This window comes from Primulina eburnea, chromosome 12 (assembly GCF_022965805.1).
Source record: "Primulina eburnea isolate SZY01 chromosome 12, ASM2296580v1, whole genome shotgun sequence".
NCBI lineage: Eukaryota > Viridiplantae > Streptophyta > Magnoliopsida > Lamiales > Gesneriaceae > Primulina > Primulina eburnea.
In genome coordinates this window covers 6,917,649-6,945,600 of record NC_133112.1, presented here as the reverse complement: position 1 = coordinate 6,945,600, position 27,952 = coordinate 6,917,649, and the positions used below count along the sequence as shown (strand labels likewise).

At 34.6% G+C, this 27,952-nt stretch overlaps 3 protein-coding genes across 6 annotated transcripts; 1 reads left to right on the top strand and 2 right to left on the bottom strand.

Moving 5' to 3' along the window:
• Positions 1-1,206: 1,206 nt before the first annotated feature.
• LOC140807037 (leucine-rich repeat extensin-like protein 7) lies at positions 1,207-3,230 on the top strand. The gene has a single exon (XM_073163691.1). The coding sequence runs from the start codon at positions 1,594-1,596 to the stop codon at positions 3,055-3,057; it is 1,464 nt and encodes a 487-aa protein (XP_073019792.1). The 5' UTR covers positions 1,207-1,593; the 3' UTR covers positions 3,058-3,230.
• Positions 3,092-8,397, bottom strand: LOC140807036 (uncharacterized). Of its 4 annotated transcripts, XR_012112615.1 has the most exons (7): positions 8,115-8,372; positions 6,932-7,203; positions 5,788-6,448; positions 5,299-5,498; positions 4,966-5,210; positions 3,991-4,755; positions 3,092-3,229 (listed from the first exon to the last, which is right to left on the bottom strand). XR_012112615.1 is itself a non-coding variant. In XM_073163687.1 (6 exons), the coding sequence occupies exons 1-6, from the start codon at positions 8,133-8,135 to the stop codon at positions 4,064-4,066; spliced, it is 2,091 nt and encodes a 696-aa protein (XP_073019788.1). In that variant the 5' UTR covers positions 8,136-8,373; the 3' UTR covers positions 3,428-4,063. The 4 variants fall into 4 exon arrangements, 3 of the variants coding, with proteins under 3 accessions (XP_073019788.1, XP_073019789.1, XP_073019790.1); XM_073163687.1 differs by lacking the exon at positions 3,092-3,229 and having other exon boundaries at positions 3,428-4,755; positions 8,115-8,373; XM_073163689.1 differs by lacking the exon at positions 3,092-3,229 and having other exon boundaries at positions 4,557-4,768; positions 8,115-8,397.
• Positions 8,398-18,495: 10,098 nt separating this feature from the next.
• LOC140808064 (syntaxin-32-like) lies at positions 18,496-22,155 on the bottom strand. The gene is made up of 5 exons (XM_073165074.1): positions 21,648-22,155; positions 20,479-20,729; positions 20,200-20,375; positions 19,759-19,965; positions 18,496-18,892 (listed from the first exon to the last, which is right to left on the bottom strand). Exons 1-5 carry the CDS (start codon positions 21,877-21,879, stop codon positions 18,733-18,735), a joined length of 1,026 nt encoding a protein of 341 aa, XP_073021175.1. The 5' UTR covers positions 21,880-22,155; the 3' UTR covers positions 18,496-18,732.
• Between the last annotated feature and the right edge of the window lie 5,797 nt (positions 22,156-27,952).

The following is a 27,952-nucleotide window of genomic DNA, read 5'->3' as shown; positions in this document are numbered from 1 at the left end:
GGGTTCATGAAATAGTTCATTCTCTTGGTCAACCTCGTGTTTCACGTTTTTTCTGAGGTTATTCAAATGTGCAATTAATCAGGTGCAGATTGGTGGGAAGATAATTAGGTTCAGTTTACACTTACACTTATATTGAACATATGTTAAATGACCAAGTTATAGCTTCGGGTTCTTGAGAAACTCAACACCGTTGTTGGGTTTCGGAATTTTAATAATCTTGATTTTGATGATAACAAAACTTATTATTATATTTTTAACTTATTTATTTAAGTGTGTAGTTGCTTGTTCAAGTTGGAAGTTTTGGATGGTGCAATCCGAAATAAGCAAAAGTTAGATTCTGGTGAGCTGAAGTGATTTATTGATTTATCATAGCTCGATGATTCAAATTACCAGAAGGAAATGGTTTTCTTTCTCATTTGTTTGGGATGAGCTGAAGGAAGAGGATAAATCAAGAATAATAAACCAGAAGGAAATGGTTTTCTTCAGTTTTTTAAATGTTCAATTAGATTTGACACAGAGCTTAATATCAAAAACTGGATTTAACGTATTGAAATTGATGCGACAAATCATAAACAGAGACAGAACGAACATTAGTTAATACCTTATCCCAGATATGATGTGTTTGACTAATTCTGGAAAATGATATTCTTCATTAATTCAACAAAGTAAAAACTTTGGTGAGACGATCTCATGGGTCGTATTTTGTGAGACGAGTCTCTTATTTGAATCATCCATGAAAAAGTATTACTTTTTATGCTGACAGTACCGTCTCACAAGATACCTACTCACTCAACAATGTTCAAAGAAAGTTTTTGCACTTGTTCAATTTGTAAATTCTGCGGTAAGATAACTATATTAATCAATTATTACAGGATGCCACTTATTCATTTTTTTTTTGGTAATAAATATAGGATTAGAGATAATAATGTACTCATCAAATTTATTTATCATCTGTAAACAAAATATTATAGACCAAAATGTCATTAGGTGATGCAATGAAATGAAAATAACTCGGGCACATAAAAATAACAGAAAAATATGTTAGAACACTTCAAAATCCCATCAGATGATGATTATTATTATTATTATTATTATTATTATTATTACTATTTTGAATATAAATCCCATCACATTATTTGTTAACAGAAATGTGAATTATGTCGAAATAAACAAATTTGTCAAAAAAATAATTTTCAATTCATTTGAGAAATAAACCAATAATTGTATTTCACCGCAAAAGATTATTTGTACCGGATAATAAATCAAATAAATACATATCCCAACATTAGAAAAGTTCAATTCTACACCTTAACCCCTTAATATAGGCATATTTCACTAAGAAAAAGCGAAAATAGCTCATCTAAACAAACTGCCTACCGCACATGATAACTATCCACAGGCAAATATCATGCTACATTTGTGCTGTCTAATAACTGCACAACTCTGTCACTTCCTCACTGAAAATCTTGCATCAAACACTCGGCTACTCCACCTCGAAATTCTTAGCTCAAAATCCCATAGGCCGTGAACACAAAACAGAAAAAATTCCAGTCATGACAATTTGAATGAAAAAAGAAAGATAGAAAACTGGTCATGAAGAACAAGATTCCTCATTTACGTGCTTCCTTATATGTCGTCTTTTGCCTTCTGTTCAATGTCTCCACAACACATCACATAAATCTCTCACCTGATTATCATGTGAGTTTTGATGACCACGATCATTTTCACAACTATAGGCGGCTCTTGTCCTACCATGGGGACCCTCTAGCTATCCAGCCATGGCTACAGTTCGAGAACTCGAGAATGAAGAATGCTTATATAGCACTGCAATCTTGGAAAGAATCCATGATATCTGATCCAAAGAACGTAACTGCTAATTGGGTTGGATCTGATGTGTGCAACTATGCCGGTGTGTTCTGTTGGCCAGCACCTGATGACCCTCTTCAACGCACAGTTTCTGGTATCGATATTACCCACAGTGACATTGCAGGGCACCTCCCCCATGAACTAGGATTGCTTTATGATATTGCCTTATTTCATGTCAACTCAAACCGTTTTTGTGGTACAATTCCACAGAGTTTCTTGAATTTGAAGTTACTTTTTGAGATTGATCTCAGTAACAACCACTTCTCGGGTAAATTTCCTGACCTTCTTCTCCAGTTGCCGACACTGAAGTATCTTGACATTCGGTACAATGAATTTGAAGGCGAGCTCCCAAATAAACTATTCGAGAAAGAATTTGATGCTATTCTTCTAAACAACAATAAATTTTCTTCATCGCTACCTGATAATATTGGTGACTCCCCCGTCTCTGTCCTTGTTATGGCCAATAATAAGCTTGAGGGATGTGTGCCGGTAAGTTTAGGCAGGATGGCAAGAAATCTTCAAGAACTTATTCTTAGAAACAACGGCCTTTCATCATGTTTTCCATGCGAGATTGGGAAGCTGAAGAACTTGACCGTGCTAGATTTGAGCCGAAACAAAATAATGGGGCCGTTACCTGAAAGCATAGGAGATATGCCGAGCTTGGAGCAACTGAATGTGGCGCATAACATGATGTTGGGGACAATTTCTACCAGGATATGTACGCTCCCAAATTTGGTAACCTTTTCATTCGATCACAACTTTTTCTGGGCCGAGGCACCGGCTTGCTTGAAATCGACTAAATTCAATGACAGAAAGAACTGTTTAAGAGGAAGGCCAATACAAAGATCAGAGGTCCAGTGTAAGAAGTTCCTGTCTCACAGAGTCAATTGTAGCAGTTTCAATTGTGCTACCTCTCCGCCACCAGCTCCTCCATCTCCACAACCAATTTATTCTCCACCACCGCCTGTTTCTCCTCCACGGTTACCTTGCCCACCACCACCGCCTGCAATTCCCTGCCTGAAAAGCCCACCGCCTCCACCCTTATTTTCTCCACCTCCGTTCTCATTTCCTCCACCTCCGTCACCCCCTAACCATCCACCGCTGCCATCATCATCGCCACCACCAGGTTGTGTAACACCATCTCCGCCACCACCGACCACGATTAAGATCTCACCTAGCCAGCTCCACTGACGTGTCCATGTTTAACACCTCCTCCTCAGTCCTCTCTTCCAAAATCATTCTTTAGTTCACCTCCATTCTCAACCTCACCACGACTTCCCCACGTTGAAGAGATTGCTCCACCATCAAGTCAGTAATTGTTGTCCCACCAACCATGAAATACTCACTTGTTTTTCACTCTTAACTGCATATCAAGCCAATCATGTAAGGATAAGTTTTAGAAGATTGAATTGCTTGATCTCATGATGCTGCCAACAAGGAATATCAAAGCTAAAAGGAAGGCCAGAGCAGGTAAAAGAAAAAACTATTCTGGTTTGTGATGAAACTACACTGATTTCATATAGGAGAATGCACAGCACTGACAGTGATTTTATTGTTTACGGAAAAAAAGGATCAGATTTGGATTCATATATTCTTTCAAATAATCTGCAGTTCATCGTGCATATACAGTAATCCAAAAATTTAATGACTCGAAAATCTGGACTCTTCGCCTCGGTTATATGGTATTCTAACCCAATAAAAAACTTTTCAATTTTAAAATAACTATTAAAATTTAAATAAACTAAACACTCTATATGCAATAGAAAATTTCTTCTTCAGAAAATAAAATCAAATACTTTTCATTTTCTTGAACCACATAATCAGAAAACATTTCCTAGCAACACCCCAAAATAAAACCAAAAACTGCCCATGTTTTATTCGTTGGAAAAGCTAGAACTTCAGACGAAGTTGCTTAGTATCATTTTGATATGACAATACTCGCCACAAAAGTAATTCATCTATTTGGCAAGATCTGAAGCAAGACAAAGGTGTGAAGTATCATTTCTAATATGACAATACTCCCTAAAAAAGTAATCCATCTAATTGGCAAGATCTGAAGCAAACTTTACTCGAAAAGAGCCACACATCTCGTAAAGGATACAAGAAATCGTTAAGGAAGAACACCTTTTCAATTAGATACCAAAGCCACATTTTAGGAGACCCTTTTAAAGCAATTACAGAATAGAGTGATCGATCATCAAATCCGTGGAAAATGCTGGAGATTATCGGATAGTGTTGAGTTTGTAGTCGAAGGTAATTGCTGAAGCAATCCATTGTTTGACAAATCCTCCAAGCTTTTGATATCTTGTTGTAACCGTTTTAAATGCGCAATGGAATGTTCAAGAACCAGAGGATCGTCTGGCAGATTCTGTAGCATATTAAGCAATGCTTGCCTATAAACTTGAGCAGACAACAATGGCCTTGCTACCTGGCGATTTCGACAGAAGATTGCAACCTTGATCACGTGCTTACACATATTACCGCTCATAGACCAAGAACAATCACAGATTCCGAATTCAAAACCAGGATTCCAAATTGTGTATACCATACTTCTATCTGCCTGAGAAACAACTTTGGCAACCTCGAGATTTTCCTCATCCAATAACACATCAACGTCAGGAATTCGCATAGCTAGATTCCATGAGTTCATTAAGCTGAAACTATCCCTCAAGTTTTTAAAAAGCCCAGTTTCAGCTGTATATTGGTCAAACCAATAGCAAGATAGAAATTGAGTTGTTAACTCATGTAACAAGAAATCGACCCTCTGAAAAGAATTTGCCGGTAGCAAAGTCAGAAGTTTGGATTTTAATCTTAGATGATATGATTCTATTGGCGCACAAAGCTCTTGGCTGGCCACCGGGAGAGTTCTAACACAGTTGATCCACAATTCTGCCAGCCAAGACTATCATAAATTAAAGATTGATTTCCACGCATTACATATTAAAAACATAAATAAATCGATATAATACAATATAGTTTTGAGTTAGATGAAATATAGGGTTCCTACAAATATTGAAGAGGGGGGGGGGGGGGTCCTTCAGACAAGAAATAAACGCAAAACACATCTCCAACCAAATAACGAATAAGGAGGATGCAAACCTATTTTTGGTAACCATTTGATTTTGAAATGGTGTATAAAGGCAGATTGATCCACATATATTTGCATGAACTCTTCAAGAGTATCGACAGTGCTCAGCCCACTTTTTGTGCCATACAAAATCCTGCCTAGGTGCTTGAACATCTCTTTTTGCAGATTGAAATTGTTACAATATTTCAATAAACTTTTAAGCCAACCACGGCGAACATGCCAAAGGCATAATAGAAATCGGCATTGGAAGGCCTCTCTGAGAAGAAGATGAGTGATATCAGGTGAATTTTTTAAACAATATACAAAATATTCAAAAGATAACCTGGCCAAGTTGTTTGGTTTACCGAATGACAGAAGCCTCTACAGAGGGATCGTCCACAAGAATAGCATTAGGTCTCCACCTGGGGTCCTTACCCCGTATTCTTTCAACTAAAGGCAATACCCACTTGTGAACATCTTGACCAATAGAACAGGAGGTAATCACCCATGCAACAGGGATCGCGTTCTGACTTGAGTCAAATGCAAGAAGAGAGCATAGGGAAAACTGTAGAAATAAAAAAGGAGAATAAATTTAAAATTACTGGGTTATCAAACCTTATTAGTGTAATTCTTTCAGATCAAGATGTTAAATTAATGACTAAGTATATGAGAAATGCATGTGCACTGAGTCTACTTCTTTTAGTCAATAGTCTTGATTAATTTTGTGATTATTATCTTGTCCATCGAGAAAACGCAGCAGTCCAACATGCAAGTTTGAAGGCTAAGTTTCTAAAAAGTAAAAGTAAATCAGCAACATTAAAAGGTAATTGCTGAGAAGACAGCGAAGAGACAACCTTAAGTTTCTTTGAACCAAACATCGAATGAAAAGCTATAGATCCATTATGTCCACAGCGAAGCATCTGCTGCAGCTGCCAATCTGTTTGTATTCCTAATATGAAAGGCCCTGAACCTGAGTTCTCGTGGTAGTAGAATACATGTTTCTGGTGGCGGTGCACCCATATTCTTACACTGGATTGATCATTGGCATGAAATTCGTGGGATGTGGAGCGGATAAGTCTTTCCATGTTACGTACATCATTACGTGTGAGGAAATCATCTCGATTGAGGGGCCCTCCATGCCTCTGCACTTCTTCCATGTGATTCTGAACTATTGCATCTAGCGATATTCCAACATGGAGCAAGGACATCACCTTTTGTCGTAGTTCCTCAGATATTCGTGGTGCGTACATTGCTCTTGTTCCTACAGCTTCCTGATCAAGAATTCCATGGCATGGAGCTCCAGTTTTATCGATGTGATATCTCTGGTTGTAGATGACAAGAGCAAGAAGAGGCCGTGTGTATAAGCGTTTGACTGTAAAATGACAAAGACAACCCCTCATCATGTGTCGTCTCCCAGGTCTACTTCCCTTACCAGAAGAAGGTTTCATTACTGAGTTTTCCCCGATATTAGAGTCAACATCTCGGTAATCTTCAGGACCATAAGAGCACCAAAACCTATATATCCGCGAAAGGAAAAATAAAGGATCGTTACCGATTCTAGCTAAGTTCCTTTCAAATCGGTGTTAACGAATTTGCCACAAATTTACAGTATCAAAAAAGTTTTAGTACATATTGAGCTAGTAAAGTGTAAATACATGGAGACACATACCATTGTCTAAAAAAATAAGATATTAGGTTGCACTTAGGGAATCCAGACAAAAAAACTCAAAGAAAACCCATTCGACTTATCAATTGGTTAGCTACATGTATTGGCCTGGACTAATAATTGAGTGATTTGATAATCTTGCGACTACATAAATTTTGATTTTATTATTTGATATTCATTGATACATTTTTTGTCTATTACTCTTATAAAAAAGTTAATAATAGTAGTAATGATAATAATGAAAAAAAGAACGGTACATTTTGTTGGCATCCTAATCAACATGCAATCCAAGAGAGCCTATTGATAAATAGGACTTACAAGGAGCAACATACAGTGTGTATTCGAGATATCCATCGACCCTGGGTTTGTGGAGACTCCCTTCGTTTCTCTTCCTTCTTGATTCCACACGAAAATTAGCTGGGCATTCTGCATTACTTGATTCACCTTTTACAAAATCATCAACTCTTGAAAAAGGAATAAGTGCTATATCATCACCACCTTGACGGCCACCTTCCACTTTCACCCAATTTATATGAGCTGCGGAAAACTCCGGATACGGAGGATCCTGCACTGGAAGACTTAGTATGTCTTCCATCCTAGCCATCTGCGATGATAGAAACCAAATATTACAAAACTACAACTTCGAGATGCTAAAAAGCATCAACAAGAAATTAATACATCTGCGTTTTATCATTGCGCATATGAAGTTGTAAAAACAGTCCATCGATAAGCAGCCAAAGGCCAAGCCAGTTCTAATTCTGTATGTAGCATAAACTGTGTCGTGCATCATTATCCAAACAGCATCAGGCATTGCTCTTCTCAAGATTCCCCATCGACTCCTCATTGCAGAGTGATTAAAAGCTTATGTGGCAGTGTCAATCCCACCTAAAAGACAATCTATTTGAGCCTGAGCTCTTCTTAGACTTATGACCTAATATTGAAGCTCTCGTTGATAGCAGGTGTGATGAAAGGGGAAACCTCGATAGAACGACCACTGAGTCGATGGATTAAGGTGTATGCATCAAATTTTACCAGGTGAGTGGAGGCCAGTTGCTTGTAGAATATTGCTAGGTGTCGGCTTCTCAAAGTGTGTTGTACTTGCACATTTACACTCACATCGGCATACAATCAAATATAAAGCTCCATAACATTGTTCGTTTTCCCAGCTTGGGCTAATTATTTTATTTTAATGGATTGACTGTCAATTCTAGAAACATTATACCGATAACATAAAAATCATTCTATTTCAATTCAACAGCTCAAATCGAACCTCGGGTAGCCAAATTCCCGGGCCATCCCTAAAAAAATTTAAAAAAAAGATTCAAATTCTATTTCCAATTTCCTAAACTTTTAAATTCCATCCCAAATCGAACTAAATTACTGGTTAAGCATCGGCTTTCTAACGAAACTTCCATGTAAAGAGCTAAGTAGAGAGAGCTGATAATATTTAAGAAAAAACAAAACATTAGCCAACAAGAAGAACTGAGTCAATTACATTTTGTAGAAAAGTAGTACCTTCGCTTCATGACCCTTCATTAATCCCCTCGAATCTTGAAAAGATTGAACCTCTATAATTTATTTCCAATAAAATTCAAGATTTTTTCTTGAACTATGAAGCATGAAACTTCAGCAAAGAGAAGATTTTTTCTTAACAATCTTGAGAAACAGAACAAACCCACAAAGAAAAACTCTCGAATCGACAAGGGAAATAGAGAATATAGTAAGGATCAATTGGTATTAAATACAGATTCTTTCATTCAACCCCCGTTGCCTAAAAATTGACAAAACTACTCCTTTCTTCAATATTTTCTCTTTAATTTCCAATAGTTATGTAAGTTCTTCGTTTTACTCTATTATTTCATAATTGCTACATTTTGAAATTGATATACTATTTTCATTTTCAAAGTATTAAATACCTTCATTATTTTGTTTAAATAAATTTTATATTGTCTTTGGAATCAAAATAATAATGAAACTTTACAAGAAAACAATTTTTATTTATTTATATATATATATCCCTTCTATTATGATGATATATATACATATCCCTTTATGCAATAAATTTTAGAAATGTTTTCACTTACTCCCATAATACGCACATGCATCTCTTTCTCCATTGATGTCTTTTTTCTTATCACTCCATAAAAACTTGTGTGAGACGGTCTCACGGATCGTATTTTGTGAAGAGTGAGTCTCGTGTGAGACCGTCTCACGGCTCTTAATCCGTGAGACGGGTCAAGCCTACCCATATTCACAATAAAAAGTAATACTCTTAGCATAAAAAGTGATACTTTTGTATGTGTGACCCAAATAAGAGATCCGTCTCACAAATAAGACCCGTGAGACCGTCTCACACAAGTTTTTGCCTTTTGTGAGACAGATCTCTTATTTACGTCATCCATAAAAAAATATTATTTTTTATACTAAGAGAATTATTTTTTATTGTGAATATTGGTAGGATTGACTCGTCTCACAATAAAAATTCTTGAGATCGTCTCACGATAGACCTATTCTAAAAAGCTCGAAAACCTACCGCTCATAATCTCCCAAAAACAATGAAATTTGTCGATGGCTTTTGAAGATCCAAATTAAACGACTAAAAAACTCAAATTTTTTTCTTCTAGTACATGCGAAAATGGGAGCTCAAAATCACAAAAAAAAATGAATTGAGTTTGCAAGTTCACAGGCACCAAATATAAGCTGAAATTGTGTCATCGAAGATCCACCTTAATAGTTAAAAAAATATATATATAGGAACTCGGTGCGTGATTTTTCGGATTTTTTAGAGTCACGATAGACATGGATTCTGGGTTCGGAGGAAACACGAATTGGTTAGAAAACTTTGTTTTGGTTTAATATCGAAGTTTTGAGCTATGTTTATCAAAATTTCAACTCTTATAAAAAGTCTTGCGCCATTATCGCGATGTCCTAAAAGCTTGTTTTGGGTAACCAAAACATTGGATGAAGCTCAAAACTTTTTCAATGACATCTCATCTTCTATTTTATTTGGTTTATTGGTTTAAAACACTTCGTTTCATCGTAATGTTCTTGTGAAATAGTGATACTCAGCATAATGTATTGTGGATATATTAGTTGTTTTTAATTTCAGTAATTTGTTGGTAGTTTATCATTTGTGTTTATTTGACAGTCTAACAAACCCAGATTTTTATGTCAAATGTTTCAGCAAGTGTATCATGTGTCAATATTGTTGGCAAAAACTCGTGTGAGACGGTCTCACGGGTCGTATATCCATAAATATTACTTTTAATGTTAAGAGTATTACTTTTTATTGGTCGTATATCCATAAATATTACTTTTAATGTTAAGAGTATTACTTTTTATTGTGAATGTCGGTAAGGTTGACTCATCTCACAGATAAAGATTCGTGAGATCGTCTCACAAGAAACTTACTCTCAGGAGGGTGTATTCAATGTAGGAAAATTATGGACTTTTAATGACTTTTGTAGATTATAAAAGTCTAGATGTATTCAATTAGGACTTTTGCATACTCTATAAAAGTCTAGTGATATCCAAAATAGTCTTTCATAGAGTTTTAAAAAGTCAAGTATTATTCAACATTGACTTTTTAAAACTCTATAAAACTCTAGAGGTATTCAACATTGACTTTTTAAAACTCTATAAAAGTCTAGAGGTATTCAAATTTTCAATAGACTTTTAATAACTTCATGAAATTCATACATATACAAACATTAAAACTTAAAGTACAACTATAAATTGTCAAAAATTGTATTAGGTTCAACCCAAATATTTGGATTGATTTTTAAAACTTCTAACCCATACACAAGCTATTTATTTTTCCATCTGTCACTTCACATCACATCTCTTCTTATCTTCTGTCCTCTTATCTATCTCTATCACTCTCTCAAATTTTCGAAATATGTCTCTATATATTATTTCAAATTTCCTTTCAAATTTTTCATTTTTTGGCTGATTGTTCATTTAATAATTTTTTTATTTTAATATCATAGGAAATTTTGAATTGTAGAATTGATTTTGTGATTTTTAATTTATGATTTATACAAATTAATGTAATATTAAATAATAATAACAAAAGATGACCCAAAAAATGCCGCTTAATTCTTAATAATTAAAGCTCATCGCAACAACCATGATTTTTTAAATTCTTTTTAACATTTTCAATTAATATGTAAGCTATGATATTTTTATACAAAATTATATTCACGCAAAGATAAATAATATTCTTTTTATATGTATATTATCAATTACAAAACATGGTTACTTATTAATCAATTGATGTATTTTAAAAAGAATAAGTCTCTTGCGAAATGGTCTCACGAATCTTTATCTATGAGACGTGTCAACCCTACCGATATTCATAATAAAAAGTAACACTCTTAGAATAAAAAGTAATATTTTTTCATGGATGTTCCAAATAAGAGACATGTCTCACAAAATACGACCCGTGAGACCGTCTCACACAAGTTTTGCCTTTTAAAAATTTATAAGCATGCGTACAAACCCACGTATATACACGTATAAGTATTAAATGATTTTACTTTAAATAAGTGATCTTATTTATTAATATAAATATTAAAAAATTATTTCAATTGAATATGTTATATATCTCAAATAATTATTTGTTCAAAGAAATTAATAAAAAAAATATGTTATAATTAAGTACAAAATTTATAAAATCCTATAAAAAAAATTTCACAAAAGTTTATAAAAATTTTGTAAAAAAGACTACATGAATCTACATAAATTTGTTTATAAATCTGTGAGATTCTATAAAAGTCAATAAAAATCTTGCAAAAAAATCTACATGAATCCACATAAATCTGTATAAATCTGTGAGATTCTGTAAAAATCAATAAAAATCTATCAAATTCATAAAAGTCTATCATTTGAAAAAATCATTAAAAGTCATCAAAACTCTGGATTGAATACATCCCACTTAGTTGTTTAGCTATATCAATGGCTCATGTCAAATTTTGACCAAGAAATGAGTATCAAACATAAAAAAATGCTACAAAATATAGCAGTTAATTTATGGGTGTCAATTTGGGTGGGTCAGGTGGGTTGAGTCTGGTTGAACAATAGTACTATTTAAAAATTGCTCAACCTGAACCCAACCCGAACCTGAACCTGAATCAACCCGATCAACCCATCAACCCGATTTTGAATTTTTTAAAAAAATTAAATAAAATTCAAAAAATTATAATAATGATATTTTAATTTAAACACATAATAACAAAAGTTCACTCATATTTATGATTTAAATTTGAAAGTCTAATCGTAGAAAAATAGAGTATATTTACTAAATCAAATAAATAATTATTTAATTTAAAAAATAAAAAATATTCAAAATAAATATTCAATTATGAAAATTTATTGTATAAATATACAATAAATAATTTTTCAGACATAAAATTTATAAAAAATGTAGGCAATATTTATTAATTATATATTTTAAAAAATAAATTTTTCTGGTCAGCTATCGGGTTTAACCCGAAAACCTCAAACCCAAACCTTATTTTTCCGGATTGAACCGTGTCGGGTTGGTGGGTCGTGTCGGATTTTGACATCCCTAAGTTAATTAATCTTATTTGGTACTAAAGTTAAATTAAAAAAAAAATACATTAATTATGTCAATGTCTCTTGTCAAATATTCAAAGATGAAATGAGTAAATTGGGTGTAAAGTCGACCAACTTAAGAACTTTTTTTTTTTTGAAATGAACTTAAGAACTTAATGCATCATATTTGGGGAAAAAAACCTTAAATAAAAGATACAGAATTCATGCGCTTGTTACATATCAAAGAGTCATTATTACAAACGTATTAAGTGTGAAATATGCAAAGATGCAACAACCACTACCAAAAGCATTTTCAGAGATGAATTGATCATTGATCTTCATCTGAAAAATTGATCAACAACACCAGTCAAAAGTTGAATTAATCAATTTCATATCAGAGTAACCATATACTTAGTATATAGATCTGATCAATTTAAGTTATATATTAGTTAATTTAAATTAAGAATACTTGATTAGGGTTTAATTATACTCAATTTCTCACATATTGTACCATATAAATAGCTAGACATCTAATTAAGTATCCAATTATTGTCAAATTACATCATTATGGCATGATGGTATCAAATGACGTTCATTGTTACAAGAATCTGGTAAGCCTGAATCTTATAGAGATTTTAAGGATTTTATTTTATCATATTCATGTATATCTTAGTTTGTGCTTATCTAGAATCGTTATCCATTATCTTTTGTTTATTTGGATTAATTTTATAAAATTTTTAGATTTGAATAGAAGAGGAAAAAAGTCTGATTTCGGAGATAAGATGGTTTTATAAAGATTTCAAGTACAACAAAATATGACAAATAAAAGAATAAAATAAATTTTTATTCTACTTTCTTGTAAAACACAATGGAAGCAAAGACAAGGAAGAAGGAATTTTGAAAATTCAGGACTCATTCACGTGAGAATCTACAGTTATGAAAAGAGATTTTATGGCAAATTTCTTAGGGTTTCACATGGAGAGTTTTTGGCTTTTTAAAATCTTGACACATTAAGGAAGATAAAAGCTGGAGACGGGCGAAAAGAACATAACACGACACTACACGTGAACAAATTTCTCTTAAAAACAACATAGGGTAGATCAGAAGACTTCAAAGAACGATAATATTTTTTCTTAAAAACTTGGAGGAATAAGGAATTTAAAGTTTGAGACAGGATGAAGATAACTTCAAAGGAGAAGTCGTGCCAACCATATTGAGATTTTCATATAACTTTTTATATTTTATTCATATGAATTCAAACATTGTGTTTTTGTTTTTGTTTTTGTTTTGATTTTATTTTCTTGATGTTAATTATTGATTGATGTTAGCTTTATATTTTTTGTTAATAGCTTGATCAATTATTTTTACATGTCTGTTGATTAATCACGAATCCTAAGATGATTGTTTAAATATAGTAACAAAGACGTCAATCAACAAATGGTTAAGCTGACTAGGAATTGTGTTCGATTTCAGTGTGCGGTTTTAAATGAAAACTGAAATTCCACAAAGATTTAATGCAGGTAGATGTAATTAAATTCAATTAGAAATAATTAAAATGTTATATTTAAATGGGTTTAAATCTAACATAGCTAATGATAATAGTGTAACTCAAATATTTTAAAACATATAGCAACTCAAGCACCACGTTTCGATTGTTCTATATAGCAGGGAAAATTATTATACCCAACAATCTCTCTCCTAATAATTGCCCTATTTGCAATCAATTCGAATCGAATTAGTGACATTGACTCTGATAACAATTGTTAGGCGCAATAATTGTACCTACTGGAATAACGATCAACCGTTGTGCTTGAGCTGCTATACGATTTAAAATATCTTCATCTCAATAATTTTATTTTTTGCAATCAATGAGAATCGAAGCCATGATACCAATTGTTGAGTGCAATAATTGTCATTACTGGGTAAAACAATCAAAGCATGGTGCTTGAGTTGCTATACAGTTTAAAATATTCGAGTTACACCATTATCATCGGCTATAACTTTTAGCCTAGTGGTAAACATTTGATCCTAACAACTGATATCCGAGCCAAGGTCACGATTTCGATTTTCACTGATTACAATGAGTACAATTATTGGGAGAAAGATTATTATGTGCAATAATCATCCGTGCTAGATGGACTATCGAACCGTAACGCTTGAGTTGTTATATATTTTAAAATATTTGAATTACAGTGATATAACTAATTATAATTTTTGATAAAATAAATTCATATTTGAGACAAATCAACTATAGTTATCACGTTTTACAAATTATTTATATCACCACATATATTACATACATTCAACAATATACTAAAAGACACATTATCTTTCTCTTGCACTTGATTGATTTAACAATATCAGAAAACAATAGAGGAAAAAAAAAAGAACAATTTAGAACATAGTAAACATGAAGATCAATAAAATATTTCCTTTTGTGGATATAACTTCCCACTGGGTTTCAAATTTACCTCATACTATGGGGTTTAGTCGACCGCCCTTACCCCTTCAATTGCCGACACGTGTCCTTATCTATTATCTATTTTATTTTTTATTGAAGGGTATTATCTCAAACCATGGTTTAGATCTTTTGGCCCTTCGTTCAAGATATTGGGCCTCCGAAACCATCGTTCAAAATTTTGGCCATCGTTCAAAATTTTGGGGCTCCCACCAATTTTCTTCACGGTACCTCTCAACACTCACCACCCACCGTGGTAGGTAGCCTTTGAAGCGAGCATCTCTGTCGTCGCATCACAGCATCTCCGTCAACACAATTTTGAAGCGACCATTGTCAATCCAACATCTCCGTCACCACAACAGCGAGCATCTCCGTCGTCGCAACCGCTATCCTTCTCCTCCGTCATCGCCGTCATCGCCACCACACCGGCGAAGCCCTTTCCTCCTTGTCGCACAAATTTTAATAGGTTCGTGTTTACCTCGCTAACACACTGCTGTAAAATCGATTCTTGAATATTGGGAAAAAGTGTGTGCTTTCTGTTTGTGTGAAAAATCGATTCTTGATTTGGGAATTTGTCTTTTGATTTAATCAAGTGAATGATGTAATGAAGTGAAGCTTTCATATATATGATTCAAGGACTTGTGCTATGATTGAATCATTCCCGATTATTTTTATTTAGCATAGTAAGCAGTTGATGTTTTTTTTAAGTCAAGTCTTAAATTGCAGAAGCTTTCAACTTGATGTTTATTCATGTTGTAGTTGAATCTTTGTTGGTTGCTGTAGGTTTTCTACTTGACAATGGAAGATGACAACCCAATTGGAGAGTTGGGGGGAGAATATATTGAAGGAGTAGAACTGGATCACATTTCACAACAGCAATGTGGAGTTCCTGAGTTTCGAACGGCAGAAAACGTTGAGGTACCAACTGAAATCTCTGTTGTCGATATTTTGGAGAACAAACTAGCAGTGGGTTCAATTGTGAATAGTGTTGAAGAGGCATATTTGTTGTATTGTCAATACGCGCATGCCAAGGGATTTAGTGTGAGAAAGGGTGATCAACGTTGTTTTCCCAAAACTAATGAACTTCAATCGAAGGAATTTAATTGCTCATGTGAAGGTTCGAAAGATGAAAAATGTTCTAGTAAAAGGATTCCAGTTTATCAAAAGTTGCAAATCTACACTATTTCCATTTACAAGTTATTCGAAATCGAATTGGTTAACTCTTTGAATTGCAAATCTGTCCAACCACCATCATGTTTTGGTAATGATTGGAATTTGATTGAGTTCAGAGTAAAATCTCACGATGAAAACTCAAGGGTCAGACAAGTGGTGTTCAATAAGCAGAATCATGAAATAAAGTGTAGTTGTTCTAAGTTTGAGACAATGGGGATTTTGTGTAAGCATGTTTTGATGGTGTTTAACTCTTTTGACGTCACTGTTCTACCCAACTGTTACATTTTGAAGAGATGGATGAAGAATATAAAAACTATAGTTAACAATGACTTCAAAGAAAGTGGTGGTGGTGGTGGTTATAAATCTGAGATGGTGTTTGTGAACCAAATAATGAGATCGATGTATGATCTAACTCAATTGAGCAAATCTCATGAGGATGCGAGAAAAAGTTTGTATAATTTGGTTGATACAGCAACAGGTGAAATATCCAACCTTCTCCAGAATTTGAGTGTAGATGATGAGACGCCGTGTGATGATATTCCAAGTGACGGTCAAATCGATGAAGTATTCATACGTAACCCACTCACTGCTAAAGCAAAAGGAGTTACAAATGCAAATATTACACGACATTGGGATAATAAGAGCAAAAAGTCAAATCGAAAAGGAAAAGAAAAAGCTGAAATTCCAAGTAAGTTTTAAGTTGTTCAAAATTGTGATCATATACTAATTATGCAGTTAGATGACCATCTTCTTTGGATGTGCTAGGTGCAAAAGGAGGCAAAAGAAAAGGACAAAGTTCACAAGATGACACCACCGCACGGGAAATAATCAACATACCATTCCAACAACACTTAAATTTAAGATTCTCGCAGAATCCATTTTTACCTCCTCAACATTTTGTACAGCACTCATATCCGTTACCTGTATTTTCTGTGGTTTTTGAGCATTAACTTTTCGAACTTTGTAAAATTTTACCAACAATGTTCTGTATAATTTTTTAACTTTCAAATTTAGAACGTTTTTTTTTATCTTCAATGCATTATAATATTCGATATTTTTTATGTCTCGTGCAGGAAGGTAATACAAATTTGTATACAAGTGGTGAAATGAATTTATTCCCTTATCAGGTTCAGGGTCCTCATTCATCACAAGTAAGGAATAAGGTCCGTGTTGTGGTAATTAAATTTTGAGCATTCATGACATATTTCAGCATTATATTTTCGAACATATGAAATGTCAGATTATTCGGAAACCAGCGGAGGACGATTGAGCTATTTTTTCGTTTTGTTTTTTTTTCAAACTCGAACTTTGAGCGGACGTTGAACTCGAATTTGGCGCGGCTGTCGAACTAGAAGTCGGAGCAAACGTTGCACTCGAAATTGGAGCGGACGTTGAACTCGAACCAGTAGCAACAAAAGGTTTCTTCATGTGTTCATCAAATGCTCTCACTGCCTTCTCTTTATTGCTATATCCCTTGTAACAAGCACCTCTAAAGCCATTAACTTGTGCTTGAGCCTCTTCCCAGCGCTCGTAAACACCAGGTGTTCTACCATTAAAAACAACATATGTTTTTTCCTACATCAAGAAATTTTTTTACAAAAGATTCAATAAATACGCATGATATAAAAAAACAATAACATAAGTTCTAATTAAAAATGGTTAAATGAATATAGAACACGAAATTAACAAATTTACCATCGCGGCGTTTAGCTTTGTCTTGAGGGGATATAATAATTTTGACTCAAACCTACATTGATGAAAGCACAACAAAACCATGAAGAAGCACAGTAAGAATTTAAAAAATTGTACACAACAAAATCCAAGAGGTTGGCAGGCAAATCAAGAATGGTATTGATGATAAATCAAGAATCCTCGTTACATACAAACACAATAATTGTATTGATGATAACTTGTTCCCAACTAAGACTCAGTGTACAAGGAACCCAAGAATTTAATTGCAATTGCTAACCGATTTCAAAACAAGATGTCAACGTGATTCCAGAGAAAATGAACATGAATCAGCATCCCAATGCTGGCAAGGAAAAGAGCTGCAAATATGTTCCGTATAGGTTCGACCTGCGTAAATAACAAACCTCAACTCAAATTTAACAACGAACAAACAAATTGCAAAGATGTCACGATACAAGGGTCACAAAATCTCTAACTCCAAAAAATGCACCAAAAAAGAGAAAAATATCGAAAACTTATAGTCTACAGAGGAAATACTTTCTTCTGCCGGAAATACAACAACAAGACCGAGTACAACATCACACAAAATACCGATTATTACAGAAATAACCCACTTTTTTCCCCAAATCAAGAATCAATTTACGGTAGTGTGTTTGGGCGTCAATACGGTAGTTTGTTGACGAGGTAAACACGAACCTGTTAAACTTTGTGCGACAACGAGGCAAGGGCGTTCGCCGGTGGTGGCGAGGACGGAGGAGAAGGACCGAGGAGGAGGAGGACCGTGAAATTTTTTAACAAAATTGTGGGAGTCCCAAATCTTTTGAGCGGAAGATCTAATAGCCTAAACCGTGGTTGGAAATAAATCTAAACCATGGTTTGGGAAAATAGCCTTCAATAAAAAATAAAATAGATAATAGATAAAGACACGTGTCAGCAATTGAAGGGGTAAGGGCACAGGATCGACTTTACCATACTATGGTGCATACACAAAAGAAATACTCAAAACACAGTAGCCATACAAGAGAATTAAAGACATCACCGTTGTGAATTTTCTCTACAAATGCAACATATTACATGAAAATACACTCGAATGTCATAAATAATTACAGTCATCATATACAAATTTTGAAAACAATAGGAAAAAATTAAAAACAGATTTATCAAGTCTAGAACACATGTTTATCTTCTTACAAAACATGTCTGGATACAGAAATAGATCTATCGATGTAATGTCAACCCACATCCTGACAGCGAGTATCACGCGACAAAAAATAGGAATATCATGAGAAAGAAAATCAATACAAAGAATATCTTGATCATCAGCCACCTATTTGATGAGATGCTGTTGAGATACTTCAGCAGAGCTCCTTGAGCTCCCTCCACGTTGGCCACGGTATCATCCATGTTTTCGTCAATCCTACAAAAAACAACATTTTTTTTCAGAATTCAAAGATATTGGTTAGAAGAAAGATCCAAGAATATAATTAGGAATCAAACTTCAAGGTATTCAATTTTAACATACATTTATAATTTTGTTACGATTTAGTGATTTGAACATCTCCTACCGTAATTATTTAGCTACGTTTTCAGTTATATAAGGAAGTGGTAACAGTCAACTAAGTAAAAGAGATTAATACGAGCTTTAGCCCAGATAAATCATAAATCGTGTGGCTAATTTAATTGTATCAAGAATGATATTTGAGAAGTACATGCATTAATAATCATAATCTCATTGGAAGAAAGGTACAAACTAGTTTAAATATCAAATTTATGTTTATGGTCAATTTAACATATGAGAAATTAAATGCATCCCAGAAATATCTTTTAACTTGCTTCATCTTAATTAACCGTTTTCCCATTTTTCAGTATTACCAGCAAAGCTTTTCATCTTGCTACATATTAATTAACCATCTCCCATTTTTCAGCACTACCAAACTGAATGTAAATACCCGGAACAAAAATTTTGAGCAATAATTTACACTGCTCAAAATCTCGAAAGATTGACTTGATAGTTAATGTTCTGAAAAGAAACATCAGTACACTAGATTAAATATAAAGTATTTGATAATTTATCATACTGGGATAAGAAGTCAAATATATTTGATCATATTGATATAACTAACAGCAGAAACATTAAAATAGCACGAGGTTTGAGTTAAGCAATGATTACGTATGAACCGCCTCAGATGATTGTTATGAACAGACATACAAGATCACCAAGGTCTTGACAGAGTGTCAGTAGGAAGTTGGGAGTATGTGACAATCAAAAGGGCAAATATAGACCTGATAGCAATCTCCCCTTGCTGAGAAACCAAAGTAGCCAGCTGATTGAAGATATTGCCAAGCTCATGAATAGTAGATTCCACATTTTGAAGAGCCTCAGCTCTACTTTGCATGTAGCTGTCTTGTAATGGAACCATCTGCTGTTGCTGTTGATTTTGATTTTGTTGCTGCTGCAGTAGTGGCCGAGTGTCCCCATCCACTTGATTTCTGTTGAAAACAGAATCACAGTAAATAAGCTCAGACACTCCATGGTTTCCGTTTACATCTGAGAAATTCAAATAAAATGCTTCTTCATCTAACAAGTATATTACAAACAAATTTGACGGCAATCTGCATTTAAGGCCTTCAAGAAATGTAAGTCACATGATTGTCAAGTAAACATAACCTAGTTTTAAAAGCAAAAGGATAAAGCACAACCATTGGATAAATTGGGAATCATACTTGTGGAACAATTGAGATGAAGATTTTTCTCCATTAGCCCATGGAAGAGGAGGGTTAGCTGAGGTACTGGCAGCAGGCTTCGCGACTAAAGGACGTTGGCGAACAAAAGGGCTCGTGGGGTTCTTGGAAGCAGAAGAAGAGAACAACTGTCTTCTGTTTTCATGAACCTTCAGGTTCTGTAAATACACCAGAAGAGGAAATACAATCGATATGCACCAAGAAAGAAAACAGACTGGTAGATTAGTAAACAAAACAAATAAAAAGCAATTCTCAAATCACCTCTGTACGCATGGTCAAAACATCCTTGAACTCCTTCGTGGTGCTCATTAAACGGTTTTTCAAATCATCGACGACTGTGGTAGAATGGGTTGTGGTGTCACTGGATATATTCCCACTAGCATTGTGTGAATTACTAAGAAGCTGGAGGTCCACTACAGCAGAATTAAGTGCTGTAATGTCTTGCTTAATAACAGCAGTTATCTCCTGGATCTCCATCGAGGGGTCGTCAAAAACCGAGGTTCTCTTTGCCACTACAGTAAGCAAGTATAAGATTACCAATCCACTCAAGCGGGTCTATACATGCAATGTAAATTAAATCACAATCAGAATATCAAGCTTCAAGCATAAGAACAAATAAAGATTAATCAAGTTTTGGAATATATAAATATATATATATATATATATATATATATATATATATAATGGTGTTCTGCATCATTTTTTCCAGATCGTTTAATTTTTGAAAACTCAACAGCCGGATCATTTGGTCATTGCAATCGGATCAAGGTAAGAACATACTACTCTCTGACCGCATAGAACCAGAACCAAATTATTCATGAGTTAAATTATTCGTTAAACAAGGATCATCTAGTCTTGACAAAATGTACAAATTTGCATTATTTATAAGAAGTATCACTTGGAAAATAATGTATAGATAAAGAACCACAAAAATTCAGTTTCAATTCCCTGATTTAAGATATGGACGACCACAGCTAAAGCATACAACACATAGCCATCTACAGATGATGTATGTCTATGCATTTCTTCTATCAAAAATTTCAACCGGAAATAAACTGCGACTTAACATTTAAACAGGCGACATTCAATTCAACAGTCGATTATAGTAAAATATGTACAGCGCAAGCAGTATAGTTGGCCTAAAATGAGAAAAAAAAATTCAAATTCCTTGCTGCCTCGCATAATTATGAAAAAATGTAAGTTTTGACACCCTAAATACAGAGAGTAGTTCCCTACTAATTTGCTGCTCTGCCGTTGAATTGATTCAATCCCCTGGAGCTTGAAGAGCGTAGTGTGCAGACAAGAGCAAAAAAACAAGCATGAGTTTAACTCTAATAAATCTGTCTACAAATCATAGTCACAGATGTTTAAAGAAGCATATCAATCAACATTAAAAAATAATAATTCAGAAAAATGATTCTATCATTCACATTTTGCCAGCTTCGATAGCTTCTGCGAGGTCTGGTGGATTCCAAACCCGATTTTCGACGCTCTGCGATTGAATTCCGATTGCGTAGCCACGGCAGACCGCTGTTCATCGGCCTTCGACCCACTGCTGCTCGGCCCATTCGGTGACGCAAGCGACTTCTTTACCCTCTCCGATATCCCCAAAAACTCCTGCGTCCGATCCCTAATCGACGCATTCCCGCTCTTCAACGGCATTTCCACGACAAACACAGATAAAAAAAATTCAATATCGTGATAGCATAAAACGTCTAACAAACAAACAATCGCCCTCGAATTTCAAGAAAATCAGGGATCGTAGGGTGTAGTTCAGGTAAATATACAGGATCTTAAACCCTCCGCTACTTGGAAATGGAAAGAAACTAGGAAAATCTCGGATCTGAGAAAGTAAAATACAATTCAAGGGAAAAAATTTACATGGAAAATTTTGGATATATACGTGAATTGAGATTTTGGTACAGATTACATTTTTCCTTCTTAATTAATTAAATTTAATCGTTGATAAAATGCCACACAATTTTTTATTAGATGCCAATTATACCCTCCACCGACATGTATTATGCCCTATTTAGTATTTTTCCACACACATACATACATGTTTATAACCAATATATATATATATATATATATATATATATATATATATATATATATATATATATATTCGTGCAACGCTATCTTGGTTATAAGCGGGCTTCGGACAATAAATTAAATTTGATAAATCATTTATCAAATTTATGAACTATATAGGCATCATTCTTAAGAGTCTTGTTGTTTTGACAAAAACTTGTGTGAGATGGTCTTACGAGTCGTATTTTGTTAGATTAATCTCTTATTTGAGTCGTAAATGAAAAAATGTTATTTTTTATACTAAGAAAATTACTTTTTAGTGTGGATTTCGGTAAAGTTGACTCGTCTCGCAGATAAAGATTCGTGATACCGTCTCACAAGAGACATAATATATTGTTTTTTATGGAGCAAAAAAATTGGGGTGGAACATCAAACAAGTCATTGTTACTTAAACAAGGAGGACATCTAATTAATTATCATGTTACTCTTGTCTGAGTTTTCAAGATTATGTTTAGTTCGAGTGATAAATGAAAATAGAGATATATAATAAATAGACATCATTTATTCGATTGACTTTTTTTACTTTCCAGGGTAATTTGACAAGTCTGAATTAAGTTCGCACTATTCATGCAATTTATACACACTCGTGACTTGTTTTCCTTTTTCTAAAGAGGGGATTTTTTTTAATCATAAATCGAACAACATTGCTGGTAAATTCGTAAAATTACTTATATAATGTGAGGGATTCTTGACTTCTAATTATTATTACAATGTAATTTGATTAGAGTTAATTAATTACAGCGAAAAACAAGTAAAAATTAGAGTTAATTAATTACAGTGAAAAACAAGTAAAATTTTCTTCAGAATGAACCTAAAATGTGACCACTATGATTATAATACTAAAATAATATATAATAAAATATTGTCTAAACACATAACATCGTAAGATAAGTCCACACATGACTGAAATCAACTAAATGCAAGCAACTCATATCATAGTGACATGTCTCTCTCTCTATGTGTGTGTATACATATATATCCTCTTTGGTCTTCTGATTACCTTGAGTACTTCTCATTGTCCACACACAAAGACGACGACAACCTCACTTGGGGTTGAGCAAATGTTCTGTATAGGACAACCATAATAAATACAATATGTATCTACGCAATGATATGTGATATGCAATACATGCATGTCGTGAAGATATCAAGTCAAATGCTCATTCACTAAACATGTATCAAAATCAATCAAATTGATATCAAATCAATGCTCAAGCCGACACACCGGCTCAGTCAAGTATAAGGGAATATCCATATGATAGCGTCGACAAAGCGTCATCAAAACTCAAATCTCAACCAATCAATCATAAGGCCATGAATGACTATGTTTTTACAGGCCACATAATATCAAACATTGTATCGTGCTCAAAACCCCATAATCAAAATCTAATTATATAAAGGTATCCAATGATCATTATATGTATAAAATGATGTGTGTTAACAAAATATTTATTTTATACATCAATCTACCCATCATGAATGTCATATATGATATCAACTCAACAAATAAGACATATAGACACATATAATTTCAGTCAAATCAATCAGTTATACAACAAAGGACAAATACATGTCGTATATTACTTGGTTGCAACATATAATCTCAATTCTTCATCCCCGATTTAATGTAGATTTATCCGATATTATCATTTCAATGCAGAAAACCAATCTACAAAATCAATATATTTTGTTCCATCAATGAATTCATCCAAAATGCGACTCTAATAGAGTATTTGAATGTATCAATTCGTTTTATACCATTCAAAATATTTGCATTATCAGGATAATTATATTGTATTATAAATCATAGTAAATCATTGTTATACAATATTAATATACATCTATTCATTTACATTGAAAATTTTAATTTCCAAAATTGTTTTGAAACTTTGAAAATTCTTATAAAATTGAAATCATAATATAATTAAATTCTGAATTTGAAAATCAGTTTCTTGTCGACTATTATATCTTTTATATTGATTTAGAATTCAAATACATGTTATTCCGGCAATTCCATTAATAAATGTGCTGAATCCAAGAGAAAATTACATCAAAAGAATAGTATCAACACGAGGATTCCGAAAATATATTTTGTTTTGAGTTCCGACAACGTTTCGAGGTAAATTCAGGTACGCAAAAACTCACCCAGTTGCGTGCATAATGCTGTCCGGAACGAGTTTGGCAGACTTTGGCATGTGGGTGTGCGCCTTATTCTATTCGAAACTCTATTTTACACTTGAAATTAGCAAAAGTCGTCAACATTAAAGTTGTAGATCTATATCTGGGATTTATTTTCCGTTGAACTCACTTAATTTGAACACCGGGACAAGAAAGTTATGTTCATTCTCCTAAAGTGTGTCAATGCAGGAACGTCAATAAACACGACATTTTAAATTACTCGTATTTCCAAATGGATTTGGATAAAACTCAAAACACAAAAGTTTTAGTGTTATGTATTAGCTTTCTAATAAAATTGATTCATCTCATTTGAAATAACACTTGGATTATTATGCTAGAAACCGTAACATGTGTTACTTCTTTATTGTGGTTCAACATATTTTTCTAACATAAATCAATTACTAATTCAATCTTTCATTATCACAATATATTTTCTCACTTTATCAATTACATACTTTATATTCTCAATAATATGTCAAATATCATAAATTATCGATAATCAAAATACGATTTATGATAATACGATGTGAAATCTTTACATATATCTTTTTCACAAATAAGTAGAAAACAAAAAAAAAGTATTGCATTCGACTTTGATTTCGGATCTCTTTCAATCAAGGGCAGTTGAATGTTTCTGTGAGAATATTTTGTCAATTTCTTTTCCAAGTTTGGCACGGGAGAGGATGAGAGAAAAGAAAAATATATGAAAATAATTAATAGAAAATAGAATTTACAAAACCATTGAGAATCAGTTTCGTTTTGGCAAGTAATTTTATTTATTTATATTTTTTTTGGGAAATGCATTGAAATTCTTAATCTAAAATTGTAATTTAATTTAAATTAATTTTAACAGAAGTGTGATTTAATTTTGAAAGAGAAGAAATAGGAAAAATAAAAAAAATGGTTGTGGAGTATTTTGGTCATTATAAGAAAAGAGGGTTGTTACCCTGCACCCAAGGGTACAGGTAACCGTGGGCGCCAGCTGCATTTTCTTTTTTTTTAAACAACGTTTAGTAGCGACGGAATCTGTAGTGACCCGTTCCAGAATCACCTACTAATGAAGAACTAAGCATGCAATTAACTTAATTAATAATAATCAGAGATAACAGCGGAAAACTGACACCAAACGATAGATATACAACCCAATCGAAAATCCAGAACAACTCAACTAAACTGAAATATACGGTACAACCATATCGAAACAAAAGGATACCGAAGAACTAAACCAACCAGCTACTCAACGTCCTCCTCCTCCTCCTCCTGAGCTGTCCAACCTGAGGCCTGCCCCGTGGGAATGGGGTGTCCAAGATAAACAAAACCGAGGACGTGAGCGATAAGAACGCCCAGTACAAAAGCATGAGTATACAAACCTATATGAAATGCACATGCTATGATATGATACCAGGGTAGTCAAGAAACAAGAGTAACAAAGGATCTCAAAATGCTCAGTCTAGAGGCGCCAAGTGGATAGTGCCGCGCGGTACTCCTCTGGGTCACTGCATCCACTACAAGAACAGACGTGGACCTAAAATGTCCCGGATCACCGAAGCCCTCCGGATCCGTCGGCCACTGTGTACTCTCGGTGTCCATGCGTCCACAAGACAAGACAGGGCTGAGCGGCCCCACAAGATATAGCTTATCTCGAAAGAGATACAGCTCAACAGTAAAGGCTATCTCGAAGGAGATACGGCTCAACATGAAATGCAACATGCATCATAAAACGTGACATAATAGCATGCATCATATGACATATATCAATGCACCACATAATCATGCAACACATATAAGGATGTATACTCGACCAGGATATCTCGGATAGTACTTTCGTACCTCTATCACAGCAAGCCTAGCCTTACGCAACACCGCTAATCAGGTCTAGAACAAGCCTACGCATCAAAAGCATACCCAATGAACAATACTACCATGCTAGACTAGCAAAACCAGTACTACCAAAGGTTTAGGGTTTACCTTCGTCCGTCGACAGCCCTTTGATGTCGATTGCCTCGTAACTCAGGCGTCGCTACGCTACCAATCCTGGCAGCTCTTGGCTATCGCTCGACCAACAACTAACCCTAGAAACCTTCCAAACCTCTCAACTAGGAGACACAACTTCAAGAATTTGCAATCCAAAATGAGGAATTCCGAGCACTATTTATAGGCTATGTTCGGATCCACCGAACACACTTCGGAACGTCCGAACTCCTACGTGTCCATCGGCTCTTGACACCTCATGATCGGATCCACCGAACCTACACTTCGGATCATCCGAACTTGCATGCAAACTGACGTGTCGATCAACTCTTGACACCTCATGATCGGATCCACCGAACCCACTTCGGATCGTCCGAACTCTTCGGTGCTACCGAACCATCTTCGGTCCGTCCGATCATGACTATGGTCAAAATTACACATTAAACCTTCTTAATCACCATTAATCCGTTAATTACCCAATTTGGAATTCAGGCTACTACATTCTCCCCCCCTTAAAAAGATTTCGTCCTCGAAATCAAGTTTAGAGGATGAACAAAAAGGAGTAACAACCTTGTTATTATATCTCAATTGTTGCTAAACACAACTGATATTTAGATTACAACGGAAAACACACACACATCCATATTACAACCATAGTACAACTCAAAAGAGCTCTGGATGCTCCGAACGCATACGACTCTCTAGCTCCCAAGTGGCTTCTTCAGTGCCTCTGCGCTGCCACTGAACTAAGATAAGAGGAATGATCTTATTCCGCAACACCTTGTCTTTGCGATCGAGAATCCGCACTGGTCGTTCCACGTAAGACAAATCCGAATTTAGTTGAACTTCAGAGGGATGCCAGATGTGAGACTCATCTGCTACATATCGTCTCAACAAAGATACGTGGAACACATCATGAATCCCAGACAGATACGGAGGTAATGCTAACCTGTAAGCCAAATCTCCCACACATTCCAGAATCTCAAAAGGACCAATAAATCTCGGAGATAGCTTACCCTTGAGACCAAATCTCAAAATCCTGCGAAAAGGCGAAACTCGGAGAAACACTTTCTCACCTGGCTGAAAATAAAGAGGTCGCCGCTTGGTGTTCGCATAACTAGCCTGTCGATCCTGAGCGATCTTAATCCGTTTCTTGATTACTGCAACCTTATCAATAGCCTGCTGGACTAACTCCGGTCCCTCAACATGTCGTTCCCCAACTTCATCCCAAAATAATGGAGTACGACAACGTCGCCCATACAACGCCTCAAATGGTGCCATACCAATACTACGATAATAGCTGTTGTTGTACGCGAACTCAATCAAAGGCAAATGATCCTGCCAAGCGGTTCCGAAATCCATCACACAAGCTCGCATCATATCCTCAAGTGTACGGATAGTCCTCTCTGTCTGATCGTCGGTCTCTGGATGATAAGCTGTACTCAAACTTAATGAAGTGCCCAATGCTGCCTGGAAACTACCCCAAAATCGT